Source organism: Peromyscus eremicus, chromosome 3 (assembly GCF_949786415.1).
Source record: "Peromyscus eremicus chromosome 3, PerEre_H2_v1, whole genome shotgun sequence".
In the NCBI taxonomy this organism is placed as follows: domain Eukaryota; kingdom Metazoa; phylum Chordata; class Mammalia; order Rodentia; family Cricetidae; genus Peromyscus; species Peromyscus eremicus.
In genome coordinates, this window is record NC_081418.1 from 132,290,214 (window position 1) to 132,305,237 (window position 15,024).

At 40.5% G+C, this 15,024-nt stretch overlaps 1 protein-coding gene across 8 annotated transcripts in view; it reads left to right on the forward strand.

Moving 5' to 3' along the window:
• Bcl2l13 (BCL2 like 13) overlaps positions 1-15,024 on the forward strand; it is a 58,889-nt gene that overhangs the window by 15,966 nt on the left and 27,899 nt on the right. For 3 of the 8 annotated variants that reach the window (XM_059258512.1, XM_059258511.1, XM_059258507.1), the window contains exons 3-5: positions 8,657-8,764; positions 10,576-10,732; positions 14,374-14,443. In XM_059258512.1, coding sequence (XP_059114495.1) covers positions 8,657-8,764; positions 10,576-10,732; positions 14,374-14,443 — 335 coding nt within the window. Of the gene's footprint in view, positions 1-8,656; positions 8,765-10,575; positions 10,733-12,668; positions 12,909-14,373; positions 14,444-15,024 lie in introns of those variants that run through there. The other 5 variants (XM_059258513.1, XM_059258516.1, XR_009378382.1 and 2 more) reach the window with 4 other exon arrangements.

The following is a 15,024-nucleotide window of genomic DNA, read 5'->3' on the forward strand; positions in this document are numbered from 1 at the left end:
TTATTTATGGTGTGTATACGTGTCTGTGTGTGAGAGAGAAAGACAGAGAGGCCAGCTTGTAGGAGTTAATTCTCTCCTCCTTCCATGAGTACTGGGGATGAAACTCAGGTTGTTTTCATGGACATAGGTTATAGTGAGAGTGGATTTGCTGTTAAGGTTATTTTGGGGCTAGCAAGATGGCTCAGAGCATAAAGATGCTAGTTATGCAAGTCTGGCGACCTGAGAACTGACCTCTGAAAAAAGTTCACTTCTGCATGTGAGCTGAGGTGTGCACATGTACACATACACGCGTGTGCACACACACAGTAAGTAATAAAACATATTTAACAATGAAAAATATCAAAAGTAACCTAAAACCTGTCTTGTCTTGCTCTTGTCGCCACCCCTTTCCTTTCTCTGTCTCTCCTTTTTTTTTTGAGACAAGGTTTCTCTATGTAGCCCTGGCTGGTGTGGGACTATGTAGACCAGGCTGGCCTCCATCTCACAAAGATCCACCTGGCTCTGTCTCTGGAATGCTGGGATTAAAGGCCTAGGTCCTCATTTCCCGACTCCCTCCCTCTCTCTCTCTCTCTCTCTCTCTCTCTCTCTCTCTCTCTCTCTCTCTCTCTCTCTCTCTCTCTCTCTCTCTCTCGGTACTTTGAGACTTCCTGAGTCCTACTGGAGGGCTGCAGTTGTGGGTAGACTGCCGGCCGGCGCATTGGAGTTTACAGGTTCTACCTACTGAATGACACGTAGGTGGTCAGAGGGCTGTCTGTGAGGTGATTCTCAGATGAGTAGATTTGCTTCCTTCTGCCTTTGCCTTCCACCTCCTAGGATCGCATGCATTCGTCACCACATATGGCCTGTGTTCTCGTTTTCACTTGGATCAAAATAGTGCTTTATTTTCCTTCAGATTTCTCTCTTTACTTCTGTGTCACTTAGAGGTGTGCTAACTAATCTCCAAGTACTCAGGGATTTTATTTTCATTAGTCTTTTTAATTACTGAGTTCTAGTTTAATTCTATTGTGGTCTGATTAAATGCAGCATGATTTAATTAACATCATAAATCATTCTTCTTGTTTGGCTCCTGACTGAACCGATTTGAAGTTTACTTTTTTTGTCTTGTTTTTCTTTCCTGTTTTTTTTTTTTTGTTTGTTTGTTTTTTTGTTTTTTTTTTGGTTTTTCGAGACAGGGTTCCTCTACATTTTTCTCTTTTTGAAGAAATGATGCTGGTATTGAATTAGCTATTGTAAATATTCTAATTTTTCTTATCAACGATTCTGTGTAAATTGAGAGTATTTTGATGAGTTTTTATAGTTTGGTGATACTTTTGATTTTTTTATTATTTCAGGATGGTAAAGACTATACTTTGCCTTCTTCTGATAACAAAATAATCTATACCATTGTGCCTTAAAGCCAGAATATTCAAACTCCTCTTCTTCCTCTTTCCCGTCTGACACGTTGGTATTTACAGGTGAAATAAAGGGCAGGTTGTGGTCTGTTAGCTGGCATGTAGCTGAGTGCTGTGTAGCTACAGCACTCTCTGCAGTCTGTGATGAGCAGCTGTGTGAAGCCAAAAAACACAGGAAGTCTGGCTTGCAGCTGTCAGCTCTGCTGGCCCAGACAGTCCTGGGCTGCGCATGCGTGAGTGTGGCTCTGTTCCAGTTCGGTTTTACTTTGGGCCCTGAATTTCCTGTTCATTTGTTTGTTCTTTCTTTCCTTTCTTTTTGGTAGTACTGAGACTGAACCCATGATGTTAGGAACAAACAAATACTAAAATGACAGCTGTGCCCCCCTTTCCACCTGTCTGATAAGACAGAAGTCAGGAGTGTTGGCCAGGGCCTCATCATTTTATGAAGCTCTTCTGTTAACTTCTTTTTCTAGATTTTTGCTATTCCACCTTCATAGCTGGTTTTGTAAACATGCCCCAATTTTTTGTTTTTTAAAATTTAACCTCCTCCTGGGGGCTGGAGAGATGGCTCAGCGGTTAATAGCACTGGCTGCTCTTCCAGAGGACCCAGGTTCAATTCCCAGCACCCACATGTCAGCTCACAACTGTCTGTAACTCCAGTTTCAGGGAATTCGACACCTTTACACAGGCATGCGTTCATACAAAACAGTGATGCACATAAAATAAAATAAATTATTTTAAAAAATGTACCCCCTCCTTTCCTTCTTTCTTCCTTCCTTTCTTTATTTGAAGAAAGAGTTGTAGCCCAGTTTGTCCCTTAAATAGCTAGAATCACAAGTATATACCATCAGCCTCTATTTTTGCAGTAAAAGCAAACAAACCAAAGACCAAAAAAACCAAAAAACCAAAACAACAACAACTACAAAAAAAAAACCAAAACCAAAAACCAAAAACCAAAAAAACCAAAAGCAAAATACTTGCTACCCAGGCTTGAAACATGAATCATCCTTTAAGTCTTTTTTGTTTGTTTTGAGACAGGATCTCTCTCTGTTGTCCTGGCTGTCTTAGAACTATTATGTAGGCCATACTGGCCTCTAACTCTGAGATCTTTCTGCCTCTGCTTCCCAAGAACTGGGATTAAAGGTGTGTGCCTCAAGGCCTGGCCATTCTGTAGTTCTTCTCCCCTGCCCCTCAGGATTTCTCTGTGTAGCCCTGGCTGTCCTGGAACTTGCTCTGTAGACCAGGCTGGCCTTGAACTCGGTGATCTGCCTGCCTCTGCCTACCAAGTGCTGATATTAAAGGCGTGTACCACCACCACCCATCCCTTTTTTAAAAAAAATAATTTATTTAACATACATTGGTGTGACGGTGTCAGATTCCTTGGAACTGGAGTTACAGACAGTTGTGAGCTGACATGTGGGTGCTGGAAATTGAACCCTGGTCCTCTAGAAGAGCAGTCAGTGCTCTTAACTGCTGAGCCATCTCTCCATCCCCCCCACCCCCCCCTTTTTTTTTTAATAAAAATTTAAAAATGTTATGTGTGTTAGTCTTTTGCCTGCATGTATATTTGAGTGGGTAGGAAAAAAGAAAGAAAACATGGATTACTGAAAGTCAAGGTAGTACTGGCCAGGACACACATAATGGTATCAGATTGCAGGAACTAAGGAAAGCTCTTTGTAGTAGGTAGTGCAATCTAACTACCTGTAACATGCAAAGTACATTGATTGTAACCTGTAGGCCAGCCGGAGAGTTGGCTGTAAGACTCTGTGAGCTCAAGGCCAGCCTGGTCTACAGAGTGAGATCTAGGACAGGCACCAAAACTACATGGAGAAACCCTGTCTCGAAAAAAACAAACAAAAAAAAGGGCAAGTAACCTGAAAGCCAAATGAACCCTTTCTTCCCAACTTGCTTTTGGTCATAGTGTTTTGTTATAGCAATAGAAACTCTAAGACAGGATCTAGTTCTCTGTCTTCCTTGGCCTCTGCCACACATAGAGTATATTCACACACACACATACACATAAATAAAAAAAAATATAAAACTAAATCTAAAGGCTAAACACGAAGGCTAGTGTGTTGGTAGGCATCATTAATCTCAACACTCAAGAAGATGAGGCCTGGGGCTGGAGAGATGGCTTAGTGGTTAAGAGCACTGACTGCTTTTATAGGGGACCCAGGTACCCACATGGCAGCTTACAACTGTCTCCAACTCCAATTTCAGGGGATCTGCCACCTTCTCTGGCCTCCTCGGGCACAGGCATACACTTGGTATATATATATATATAAAATGTATGTGTCTATGTAGTCAAAATATTTTATATATATATATATATATAAAATATATGTATAGTCAAAACATCCATGCACATAAAAATAAGTAAATTAAAAAAAGAAGTTGAGGCCTGAAGATCAGGAGCTAAGACCAAGCTTGGCCAGGCTGGTCTATTTGAGACTGTCTGAAAAACAAAGTAGGACTAGAAAGATGGCTGAGTGGAAAAGAGCATGTACTGCTCTTCCAGAGGACCTGAGTTCCTAGCACCCATGTGAGGTGACTCACAACCACTTGTACTCTACCCTAGGGGTAATCCAGTACCTCTGGCCTCCACATGTGTGCTGTGGTATACAAACTAATATACACATAACATGTGAATATACACACAAACACACTAATAATAATAATAATAATAATAATAATAATAAAATTTAAAAATTTGTGGTGGTTTGTAGGTGAGTTTTTTGTTGGGACTGACTGTCAGCTCTGTCCCACCAGCCGGCTCCCAAATAACCACATAGAGACTTAATATTAATTATAAATGATTGGCTGATAGCTTAGGCTTGTTACTAACTAGCTCCTACAACTTAAATTAACCGATATTTTTTATCTAAGTTCTGCCACATGGCTCATGGCTTGTTACCTCATTTTCTACAATAAATGTCCTGCTTCCTCTGTGTCTGGCTCATGACCCTGAGACTCTCTGCCCTTTTTCCCAGCATCCTCCTAGTCTGACTCTCCCACCCAATCACCTCCTGCTCAGCTATAGGCCAGTCAACTCTTTATTAACCCATGAGAGTAATCATATTTACAGTGTACACAGATTGTTCCACAGCAGTGGTTATCCTTAATATTGGATTTCTTATAAGCGTAAGTGTAATTTATATATACATGAGTACAAGCAATGGTAGCAAACTCTTTCTTTTTTTAATGGCAGTGGGTCCTAGTAGTAGGGATCAAATCCAGGACTTTCTATGCTAGGTAAGTACTCTACCACTGAGCTTCATCTCTAGCCTCGGAAAGCTCTATTTTGGGGGGCCATTTCTCCCCCTCCCTTATAGGTAATTTTAATATGTCACAGTTTGGAGATACAGAATTTGCTTCTTTTTGATCTAGCCCATTCAGTTGGCCAAACTGTGTTAGTTGTATTCAATTTGAAAGCTCTGGACAAATTTCATAGCTGGGATATGCTGATTGCAGACTCACGCAACTCCTCATGTGGACTGAAGTAGGCAGACTTCAGTGTGCTCATGTCTGTTTATCTTTGAAATACTTCTCCTGGATTCGTTGAACAGGATTTATGCTACATTGGCCCTACTGCGTAGTTGTGTGCTTTAGAATGTCTGGGTGGAGAGGATTAATTAGATGAAGATCACTGAATCTGTCTGTCTGTGGGGAGCTAGCGAGATAGCCTTTTGTATCCTAACAGCAGTGGCCTTTTTATAGTTGAGGCTTTCCACATGGCTTATTATCAAGTATGACAACTTGTCATGTGTAATCAGCATCATGTCAGTTTCATGAGAACGGCACTCCTCTAATCAGCTGCTTCTGCTTAATCTGGTGGGGTGTGAGGCATATGGTAATGAAGACATTGTCATTTACTGTGTGGGTTGGTGGTGGTGCTAGGGGCTGTGTGGGTCTGTGGATGTTTTGGATGTGCATGTCTTCCAAAAAGAGGCTGATGACAGATGGCATCGCTTATTTCTTGAGAAGAAATTATAATCATATATTCTAGGGTTCAGTAATAAGTCACTTAACAGAATGATCTCTCTCTCTCTCTCTCTCTCTCTCTCTCTCTCTCTCTCTCTCTCTTTCTCCCTCTCTCTCTTTCTCCCTCTCTCTCTCTCTTTTTCTCCACACTGTCCTTGAACCTGTAACAGTTCTGCTTCAATCTCCCAAATGCTGGGATTACAGGCATGAGCCACCCCAGGGAGATCCGTTTTCAAATACTGTTTCTTCATGGGTTATTGGTGCATGGGCAAATAATGATGAGTTGATTTGCAGATTGTCACTCTAAGGCTAAGCTCTTAGGCCTTGATTATTGAGTATAGTTCTCCTAAGTGTGGCGGCAGTAGCTGAGGTCTGATTCTATTTCCTTTTTTCATATTCTCTATCTCCATCCACTGCCATAAATGAATGATGTGTTTATTACCCAATATATGTGGTTAGTCAGTTTTCATAGTCTCTTGTAGAAAAATCACTTCTCAATTTCCTTACTTTTAATTTTTGCCATTTTAGTAGCTTCAAAGCAGTAGCAAATAACTTTTTATTTCTCTACATTTATATATGAACTATTATTTTTGTCTGTGTAAGTTATAGAAATTCAGTTGAGTTTCTTTTTGTATGAGTCTTTTTCCAGCGGTTTGTCCTGTATACTTATCAAATGCAGTAAGGCTGTATTATGTATTCTTCTGTCCACTGCAATCCTTTAGGTCCATACCACAGTAGATAGTCACAGCCACCACACAATCAAGTATTTGTGTTCCTTTTGTCCTGTTTGACATAAGCCTTAGACAAAGAAAGTGTCTCAAAGTATTTGTAATCTGGTCAGAACAAATTATAAAATCACCAAATATAGTCTAGAGTACATGTAACTCTAACTGTGGCACAGGCTAACTGATACTAAAAGTCTTCTACTGATCTCAAGCATTGGTAAGTGTCATGAAGAGTAGCAATATAGCACAGTTGACAGAGTGCTTACCTAGCATGCATAAAACCCTAGGTTCAATCCCCAGCACCACCTAAAACTGAGCATGGTGGCACACAGTCAGAAGTTCATGGTCATCCTTGACTATAATAGTGAGCTTAAGTCCAACCTGGGAAACTTGGGACCCTGTCTCAAAACAAACAAACAAACAAAAAAATCCCAAAGAAAAAAGAATCACTAAAGACTGAAGACATAATGGAGAAACAGACTTAAATTGGTCTAAGTATAGTGTGTTTTATTCATTGAGTCATGAAGAAACTGGCAGTGAATTCATACTGGATTGATTTTTTTTTCTTGTTACTGTTTTTTCAAGACAGAGTTTCTTTGTGTAGCTTTGGAGCCTGTCCTAGAACTTGCTCTATAGACCGGCTGGCCTCAAACTCATAGAGATCTTCCTGCCTCTGCCTCCTGAGTCCTAGGATTAAAGGTGTGCACCACCACCGCCTGGCCTGGGTTGCTTTTTGAAAAAACATTCTTTAGTATACATAATTCAGTGTGGCTTAAAAGTATGCATAATGGATTCAGGCATCATGGTACCTGCTTGAAATCTAAGCAACTGGAATGTGGGACAGAAAGATCAATGAGGTGGATGCCAGCCAGGGCTATTTAGTAAGATCCTGTTTCAACCCCTTCCCTCTCAAAAAAGTGTGAATGGGAGTGAGGAGATAGCTCAGTTAGTAGAGTGCCTACAGTGCAAACTGAGAACTTGAGACTGGATCCCCAACACCCATGGGGTAAAAGCCGGATGCAGTGGCATTGGTCTGTAACCCCAGGACAGGGGAGGCAGAGACAGGTGAATCCCTAGAACTCATTAGCTAGCTGGTGTGCTCCAGGTTCAGAAAGACCCTGTTTCAAAAAATAGGGTGCAGGGCCTGGAGAGATGACTCAGCAGGTAAGAGCACTGGTTTACTTCCAGAGGACCTGGGTTCAATTTCTAGCACCCATGTGGCAGCTCACAACTACCTGTAACTCTAGTTCTAGGGAACATAGTGTCTTCTTCTGGCCTCCATGAGCACCAGGCATGCATGTGGTATACAGAAATTCATTCAGGTAGAACACTCATACATATAAAAACAAACAAAATAAGGTAGAAAGGAACCTGGTGTTGGCCTCTGTCTTACATGTATGATTGCATTCATCCTTGTATATGCCCCCCCCCCCCCCACACCATGGAAAAATCCAAGGAATAAAATGAGAAGTAGGAGCATTGTAGATTTCCACGGTGAGAGTGACATCAAAGCTGTGTTACGCATATGGTCCTAGATGGTCACACTAGAATTGCTTGGTGAATTTGATTCTTAGTCAAAGCTAAGAACAGAGAGGGACTTCCTGTCACTGGAGCTCTAATGCTTTCCTCTGGGCCGAGCACAGTTCTTAAGAGCTGCTTGTTGTTTACTTAGAGCTCTATTTATTTGCTTCTGAGATAGGCTCTCACTACATATGCAGCCCCCCCCCCCCTACCCCCCAGACAGGGTGTCCTTGTGTAACTCTGGCTGTCCTGGAACCTACTCCCTAAATCAGCCTGTCCTCGAACTCAGAGATCTGCCTGTCTCTGCCTCCCGAGTGCTGGGATTAAAGGCGTGCGCCACCACCGCCTGGCTACGTGTGTGTTGTCTTGACTGGCCTCGAGTTTGCTGTCAGACCAGGCTGGCATCCAAGTTGACAGCTTTTGCCTCCCAAATGCTGGGATTATGGGCATAAACCACTATGCCCAGCCTTTCTTAGAGCAAAGATTATCTCAGGACCATAATGCCTGGCTCCCATATTTCTCTTTTGAAGACTGTTGCATGCAGGAAGAAGGAACCTATGCGTGTCGATACCGTTCTCTTCCCATCTCCAGATGCATGTTTCTGGAGTCAGAAATGTGCGGAGGCTTCTTTTCTATGTTAGGTTTTACTCAGTACTTAGGCCCACAGACTTCTATTAATTGTTGTTTCTTCCTTGCTTTTCCTTTTTATTTCAGTTCTAGATCAAAGTCAGGTGTTTAAGCAGATGCTCTTCACTGATCTACACCTCAGCTTTGTTATTTATTGTTGCAAAAAATACCTTCTAGGCTTGATAATCAAATTTGATTTCTTGTTTTCTGACTTAATACTAAGTATAGATAGTTCTGGTTTCTGGTTTTTGGTTTTTGGTTGGTTATCTGTTGCCCAGGCTAGCTCTATACTGATGTAAAGTGACCCTCCTGCCCAGCTTCCACATGTGGCTACTCAACCGTTTATATTCTAATGGCTTATCTGTCCCTCTTTCTAGAGTAACCAACCTTGATTTCTCTTGTTTGTTTCAGGAGTTCAACTAGATGTCGCTCCACAGTCTCTGGACCCAGAAGTTTTATTAAAAGTTAAATCTGAGATTGAAGAAGAACTGAAATCCTTGGAGAAAGAAGTCTCTGAAGGTCTGTTTCCTCTTACTTTCCTGAGCAGCGAGCAGATTCTGTCAGCTGTGGTTATTGTTGATTTAGTTGGTTTGCTCTCTTTTTTCTTTTTGTTGTTGTGTTGTTAGTGTCTTCACCTTTGAGATAGGGTTTCACCATGTAACTCTGGCTGGGCTGACACTTGCTATGTAGACAAGGCTGGCCTCCAACTCCCAGAATCCAACTGCCTATGCCTCCAGTGTTAGGATTAAAGATGTGTACAACCACATCTGGCAGCAGCTGCCACTGCTGCCTTTTCCTTCGAAGATTTATCTATTTGATTGTTTAGAAGTTCATAGTATCAGACATGAATTCTCTGCTGTGGAGCAGGCCTCACTTCCCATCAGAAAATGATTTTCATGGCTTTTTTTTTTTTTGCCAAAATACACATTTTAAATTATATTTTGTTTTGAAAACATCCTGATTACATCATTTCCCCCTTTCTTTCCTTTCCTCCTTCCAGCCCTTCCCATGTGCCTTCCCCATGTTCTCTTCAAATTTATGTCTTCTTCTCAAAAATTGTTGTTACTTATGTGTGTGTCTTAAATAAATAAAGCATAATAACTTTTTTTTTTTTTTTTTAAAGATTTATTTATTTATTGTGTATACAGCATATGTGACTGCAGGCCAGAAGAGGGCACCAGATCTCATTACAGGTGGTTGTGAGGCACCATGTGGTTGCTGGGAATTGAACTCAGGACCTCTGGAAGAGCAGTCGGTGCTCTTAACCTCTGAGCCATCTCTCCAGCCCCGCATAATAACTTTTCATAAACCACCGATAGATTGTGTTTATAAATAAGTTCCTTGTTAGTCAGGAAAGAGAAGGAATACAAATTTATGAACAAACTGGGCATGCTGGTTTGTGCTTGTAGTCCTAGCACTTGTGGAGCGGAGGGGTGAAGGTTCTTGTAAGTTGGAGGCCATCCTGGGCTACAGTAAGACAAACGCTGGCCAAAAAAAAAAGAAGTAAATTTACAAATAAATAATTCATAGTGGTTTATGCCTATAGTCCCAGCACTTGAGAGACTGAGCTAGGAGATTCATGAGTTCAAAGCCAGCCTGGGCTGTATAGGGAAACTTCCCTCTGAAAAACAAAACAATAAAACCTCAATTTAGGGCATCAGTTTTGTGTTCCAGACAAGATTAATATGTATAATGATCTTTCTAAGTACCTTAAAACTCTCGTTCCTAACAGTAACTCCCTTAGTTTCATGGGCCCTCCCAAAGATACCCGCTTCTTGTTCTTTCTTTCTTTCTTTTCTTCTGACAGGGCCTCATTGGATCCCAGGTTGGCCTCAGATTCAAGGTTGGGCTTGAACTCCCATCGTCCTGCGTCTATCTCCCTAGTGTGCTACCATGCCAAGCTTTCTTTTTATTTGATTCTTTTGACACAGGCTTTTGCAATATAGCCCAACTGACCTTGAACTCACTGTGTAGCCCAGCAGGCTTCTTTCTTGAGATCCTCCTGCCTCAGAATCCTGAGTGTCAGAATTCTAGGTGTGCACCATTACACCTGGCTTATAGCCTAACTTTTGATAGTATTTATTTTTTTGTTGTTTAATTTTTATTTATTTATTTTTTGTGTATGGGTGTTTTGTCTGCATGTATGTCTGTGTACCATGTGCATGCAATGCCCATGGAATCCCAGAAGAGGACTTTGGATCCCCTGAGACTGGGTGCTAGGAATCAAACCCTGGTCCTCTGGAAGAGCAGCAGGTGCTCTTAACCACTGGCAATCTCTCTAGCCCCAGCACCATTTATTAATTTTGGTCTTTCTTTTATCTTGTCTTTAGCCTTTACCAGCACAGGCTTTGACTGTCACACCTCACCAGTGTTTAGCCCTGCTAACCCTGAAAGCTCAATAGAAGACTGCTTGGCCCATCTTGGCGAAAGAGTGTCCCAGGATCTGAAAGAGCCTTTGCATAAAGTGTTGCAAGTGATCCTCAGCCAGTGAGTTGCAGCTGCAGAGTGGAGTGTACTTCAAGAACTCTTGAGTAGTGTCTGGGTGGCATGCGGCTCGGGGTGGCTGAGGCTTTGCTGTAGGCAGTCCCTCGTTCTTTGGGCTCCTAGAGCATCTGCTTTGTGTTTTGAATGCCAGATTTGCCTCGAACGGCAATTTAAATATTCCAACAGAGATCTGATGGCTTTTATTTACCTGTTGAGCTGTTGTGTTTCAGTAGATGCATTTACTGTGTTATAAATACAAGCTATTGCCCTTGCCCTAATCACTTTTTGTCCCTGTTCCATTTAGGGGCCATCTATATTCATTAGATATACTGGCTGGGGGTTTGTGTGTGATTAGCAATATCTTTGTATTTTAGATGTCTGTATTTTTATTGTACCTATATCATAGATATTGTTATCCTTTGGGGTTGCACATCTGCCTGTGAAGCTACTTCTGTATTCCTGCAGTGAACTCCTTTCCAGCTATGGCCCTCACCACAGTAAAGCTAAAATTGAGAAGCTAGTGAAAATGCAAGCCTGTTAAAATAGAACCAGTTCACTTATGATAAGTCTCAAAAGTCAACTTCCCCTAATTCTTCATTGAAGAATTAATATGAATTACAACATTAGTATGAATTGATGAGGATGGATCGCTAGGAGGAAAGAAATTTGTTCCTCACCAACAGGTTGAAATTCAGACGGCAAGTCCCTGTTACAGTAAGGAAATTCCTTACTGTTATGTGGTCAGGGTTTATAGTTTGCTATGTTTGTATCAGGAAATAATTAGGGTTTCTATATATTCTGGTGAAAGGAGCATATATAAAATCCTTAATTATACTCAGTGAAGTGAAATCATAGGTAGATTTTTCTACCTCAGATACAAGCTTAAAAAAATGTGGAAAGGACAGTATGAGTGGTCAGGAAATTAAACTTCAGCAGGAGATTTAGACTCACAGCATGGTTTTCTAAGATTGTTAGCAGTAAGCTCTGAGGGCCTAAGGAGGTGAAGGGTGGCTTGAGCAGGGTTCATTAAGACTCTCTGTCCTTAAATGTTCATATATTGTATATACTGAGATTACAACCTTAAAAAATTCTATTTCCTTTTCTTTGTCCTTTTTGAAACAGGGTCTCACTGTAGCTCAGGTTTGGCTTGACTTCATAGAAATCCATCTACTTTTGCCTCTTAAGTGCTGATTAAAGGCATATACCACCACCATGCCTGGCCTTTAAGATTTGTTTTTATTTGTGTTTATATATATGTTGGTGCCCAGGAAGCCAGAAAAAGGAGTTGAGTCTCCTCGACCAGGAATTACAGGCCCCACGGTGGGTGCTTGGAACTGAACCGGGCAGGAGGTGCTCTTAATCTTAACTGCCGAGTCATCTCTCCAGCTCCTTTATGCAAATCACTTTATTCTTCTATGTCAGTTTCCATTTATTAATTGTAACTTGGCTGGGATATTACCAACTCTAACGAGCAGAGTGGGATAACGTTGCCTTTTGAGACAGAGTCTCTTACCATGGAGTCTTAGCTGGCCTGGAACTCACAGAGGTTCACCTTGCCTCTGCCTTCCAAGTGATAGGGTTAAAGGTTTGTGCCACTGTGCCCTGAGTTCCTTTTTTCTTTAAGAGAAAGCTGGTATAGATAAATATTTACTTTTTCCCAAACCTTAAATAGTGATAGTTATTTTTGAAGTTGGTTGCATAGCAAATAAAATTTGTTCAAAAGTCTTATTTTTGAAAGGTTTAAGCTGTTACTAATACTTTGGAAACAATGCAATTATTGTACAAGTTGAAGGCAATATCTTGGGTGGAAATATCTCCTACTCCAAATGGTTTTGCTAAAGTGGGAAATTAATCTTGAACTCTTTATGTGAAATACCTTTGATTTATAAAGGTACCCCTTTCTTCTCTGCTTAATTCTAAGACCTCAGAAGGAAGGCTGATTATTCAGCTACTTGCTTTTCTGTGTATTAAAACATGAATGTTTTAACCTGCTACATCTTTCATGTGCATGTATGTGTGTACATATAACGTTTTTAAATCATGTTTCATTCTGAAGGATGATAAAGTACTTAGCCTGATAGCCAGACTACCTATAAGGACGTCAGTGACCACAGCAGCATCAGTTCAGGAAAGGAAGTGAAGGGACTGATAGCTGCAATGAAGCTTCAGGGAGCTGTAGGTAGGTGGATGGTGCAGCATCTGGTGCAATTCCAGGGTTACAGGAGTCTAGTATATGGCCCAGTACTTCTAAAAGAATCCTAAGCATTAGTAAGAGTGTGATGTCAGCAAGGTATGATGTCTTGTGTGTATGGTATGCTTACAAAGTCGTCCTTCAGCAGCACTGTAGTAGTGAGTTGCTGCTGAGTTGTATAGCAGAGTAGATGAAGTGCAAGTCACATGAAGGTCAGACATCTGGCAGACACATAACACATGACAGTAATGAAAATTTTAATATATTTTATATCAGTATAGGTAAAATATTTTAAAAACTCAAAAGTTATTAATAATAGAGAGATTTCACATTCTTTTTTCTTTACTCCTTGAAATACAACATGTGTCAATATTTTAAGCAAAATAACCACATTTCAAATTCTTTTTAGCTACATGTGACATCTAGATATTTTTGTGGCATATGTCAAAATTCTAACGATCTGAGTGGTAACCTTTATTCTCAGAACTCAGGAGGCAGAGGAGGCAGATCTCTGAGTTCAAGGCCAGCCTGGTCTACAGAGTGAGTTCCAGGACAGCCAAGGCTATATAGAGAAACTCTGTCTTCAAAACAAAACAAAAATCCTAACTAGAAATTGAAGTGTGCTGTTGGAGCCAGATCCAACTGGATGTTTGTCAGGCATGGTTTTGGGATAGTCTCTTAGCTTTTTCTAACTTTGCCTTCCTAATATGTAGTGATGATATATGATGTAGTATGAAATATAAATATGAAAAATATAAAACCTAATATATTAGAGCACTAATAAGTGGTAGTTTTTATTATTCTTGTATATTCATCAACTAAGAAATTATAGCCTAGAGTAGTCAGAACAACAATACTTCTGGAAGTGGAGTTTTAAAACCTATAAATGCATAACTCTTCCCACTTCTTATTTTCTTGATCTATTTGTTTATGTTTTTTGAGACGAGGTTTTTCTACATAACCCTGATAGTCCTAGAACTCACTCTGTAAAACAGGCTGGCCTTGAACTCAGAGATCTGCCTGCCTCTGTCTCCCAAGTGCTGGGATTAAAGGTGTTACCACCACTGCCAGGCTTAGACTTTTGCCTTTAAAAAAAAAAGCTAGATTGTGTTTTCATTTAACTGAGTTAAGTTTTACATGTTACTATTAGATTCTATATCTGTAATCCAGGCATTTATCTGCAGCATAGAGATAAATTCCAAGTATTTAAAAAATAATGGCTAGAATATATTATTTATCTTGATATACTGTAACAACCTCCCCAGCAATATAGAGAATGTTTTGGGAAAAAACACATACCAAATATTAAAAGCCATATCTTGAAAAAAAATCAATATATTGAACAATCCTAGTCATGTTAGCAAAAAGTTCAACAACACAGTAGTGTCTGTATATTTATTCATCTGAAATTAAAGCCTTTTTGTGACACAGACTTTCAAAAAAATCTCTACAGGCCAGTGACATATCAGGCATATCGTGAATGTACAGTGGAGACTGCAGTTCATGCCAGCGGATGGAATAAGGTATTAACCAATTTATCTTTGCTCTTACAAGATTTTAGTGCCAATGATAAAAGATAGAAAGAATTGTTAGCTTCCCACAACACTAATTAATGTATGAATCCAGACTATTTTAAGTGGATAGTTTTGCTTTCATGTGTTTCTTTAATGCGGCAGGGTTCAACAGTGTGCCTCAAAATATGTGCCCTGTAGCATGCCGCCCTGTAGCGTGCTCTCCTCCTTTTCTGTGCTCTTTGAGTTTCCTAGCGTCTCGTGATTTCTCTCTGTTAGACATGATACTTGTTAACATGAGAGTTAGCATGTCTTGGAGAAGATGAGATGTTCACTTAATAGATAACCTCTTCTGGCTCTTTTAAAAGATTAATGCCATTGTGTTTTTATAGTTTCTATAGTAGTGTATCTCATGTCGAATCTCATTTGATCATTTCAAACTCTCCTTTGAAGAATGCACAGTGGATTTTATTGCTCCGTTTGGGGACTGGAAAGGGGTGAGATATCCTGCTGATCTGGGATGGAACCCTGGATTTTTCACAGGCCAGGCAAGCACTCGACTGGTCAACTACATCCCTAGCATAATGAGCTTT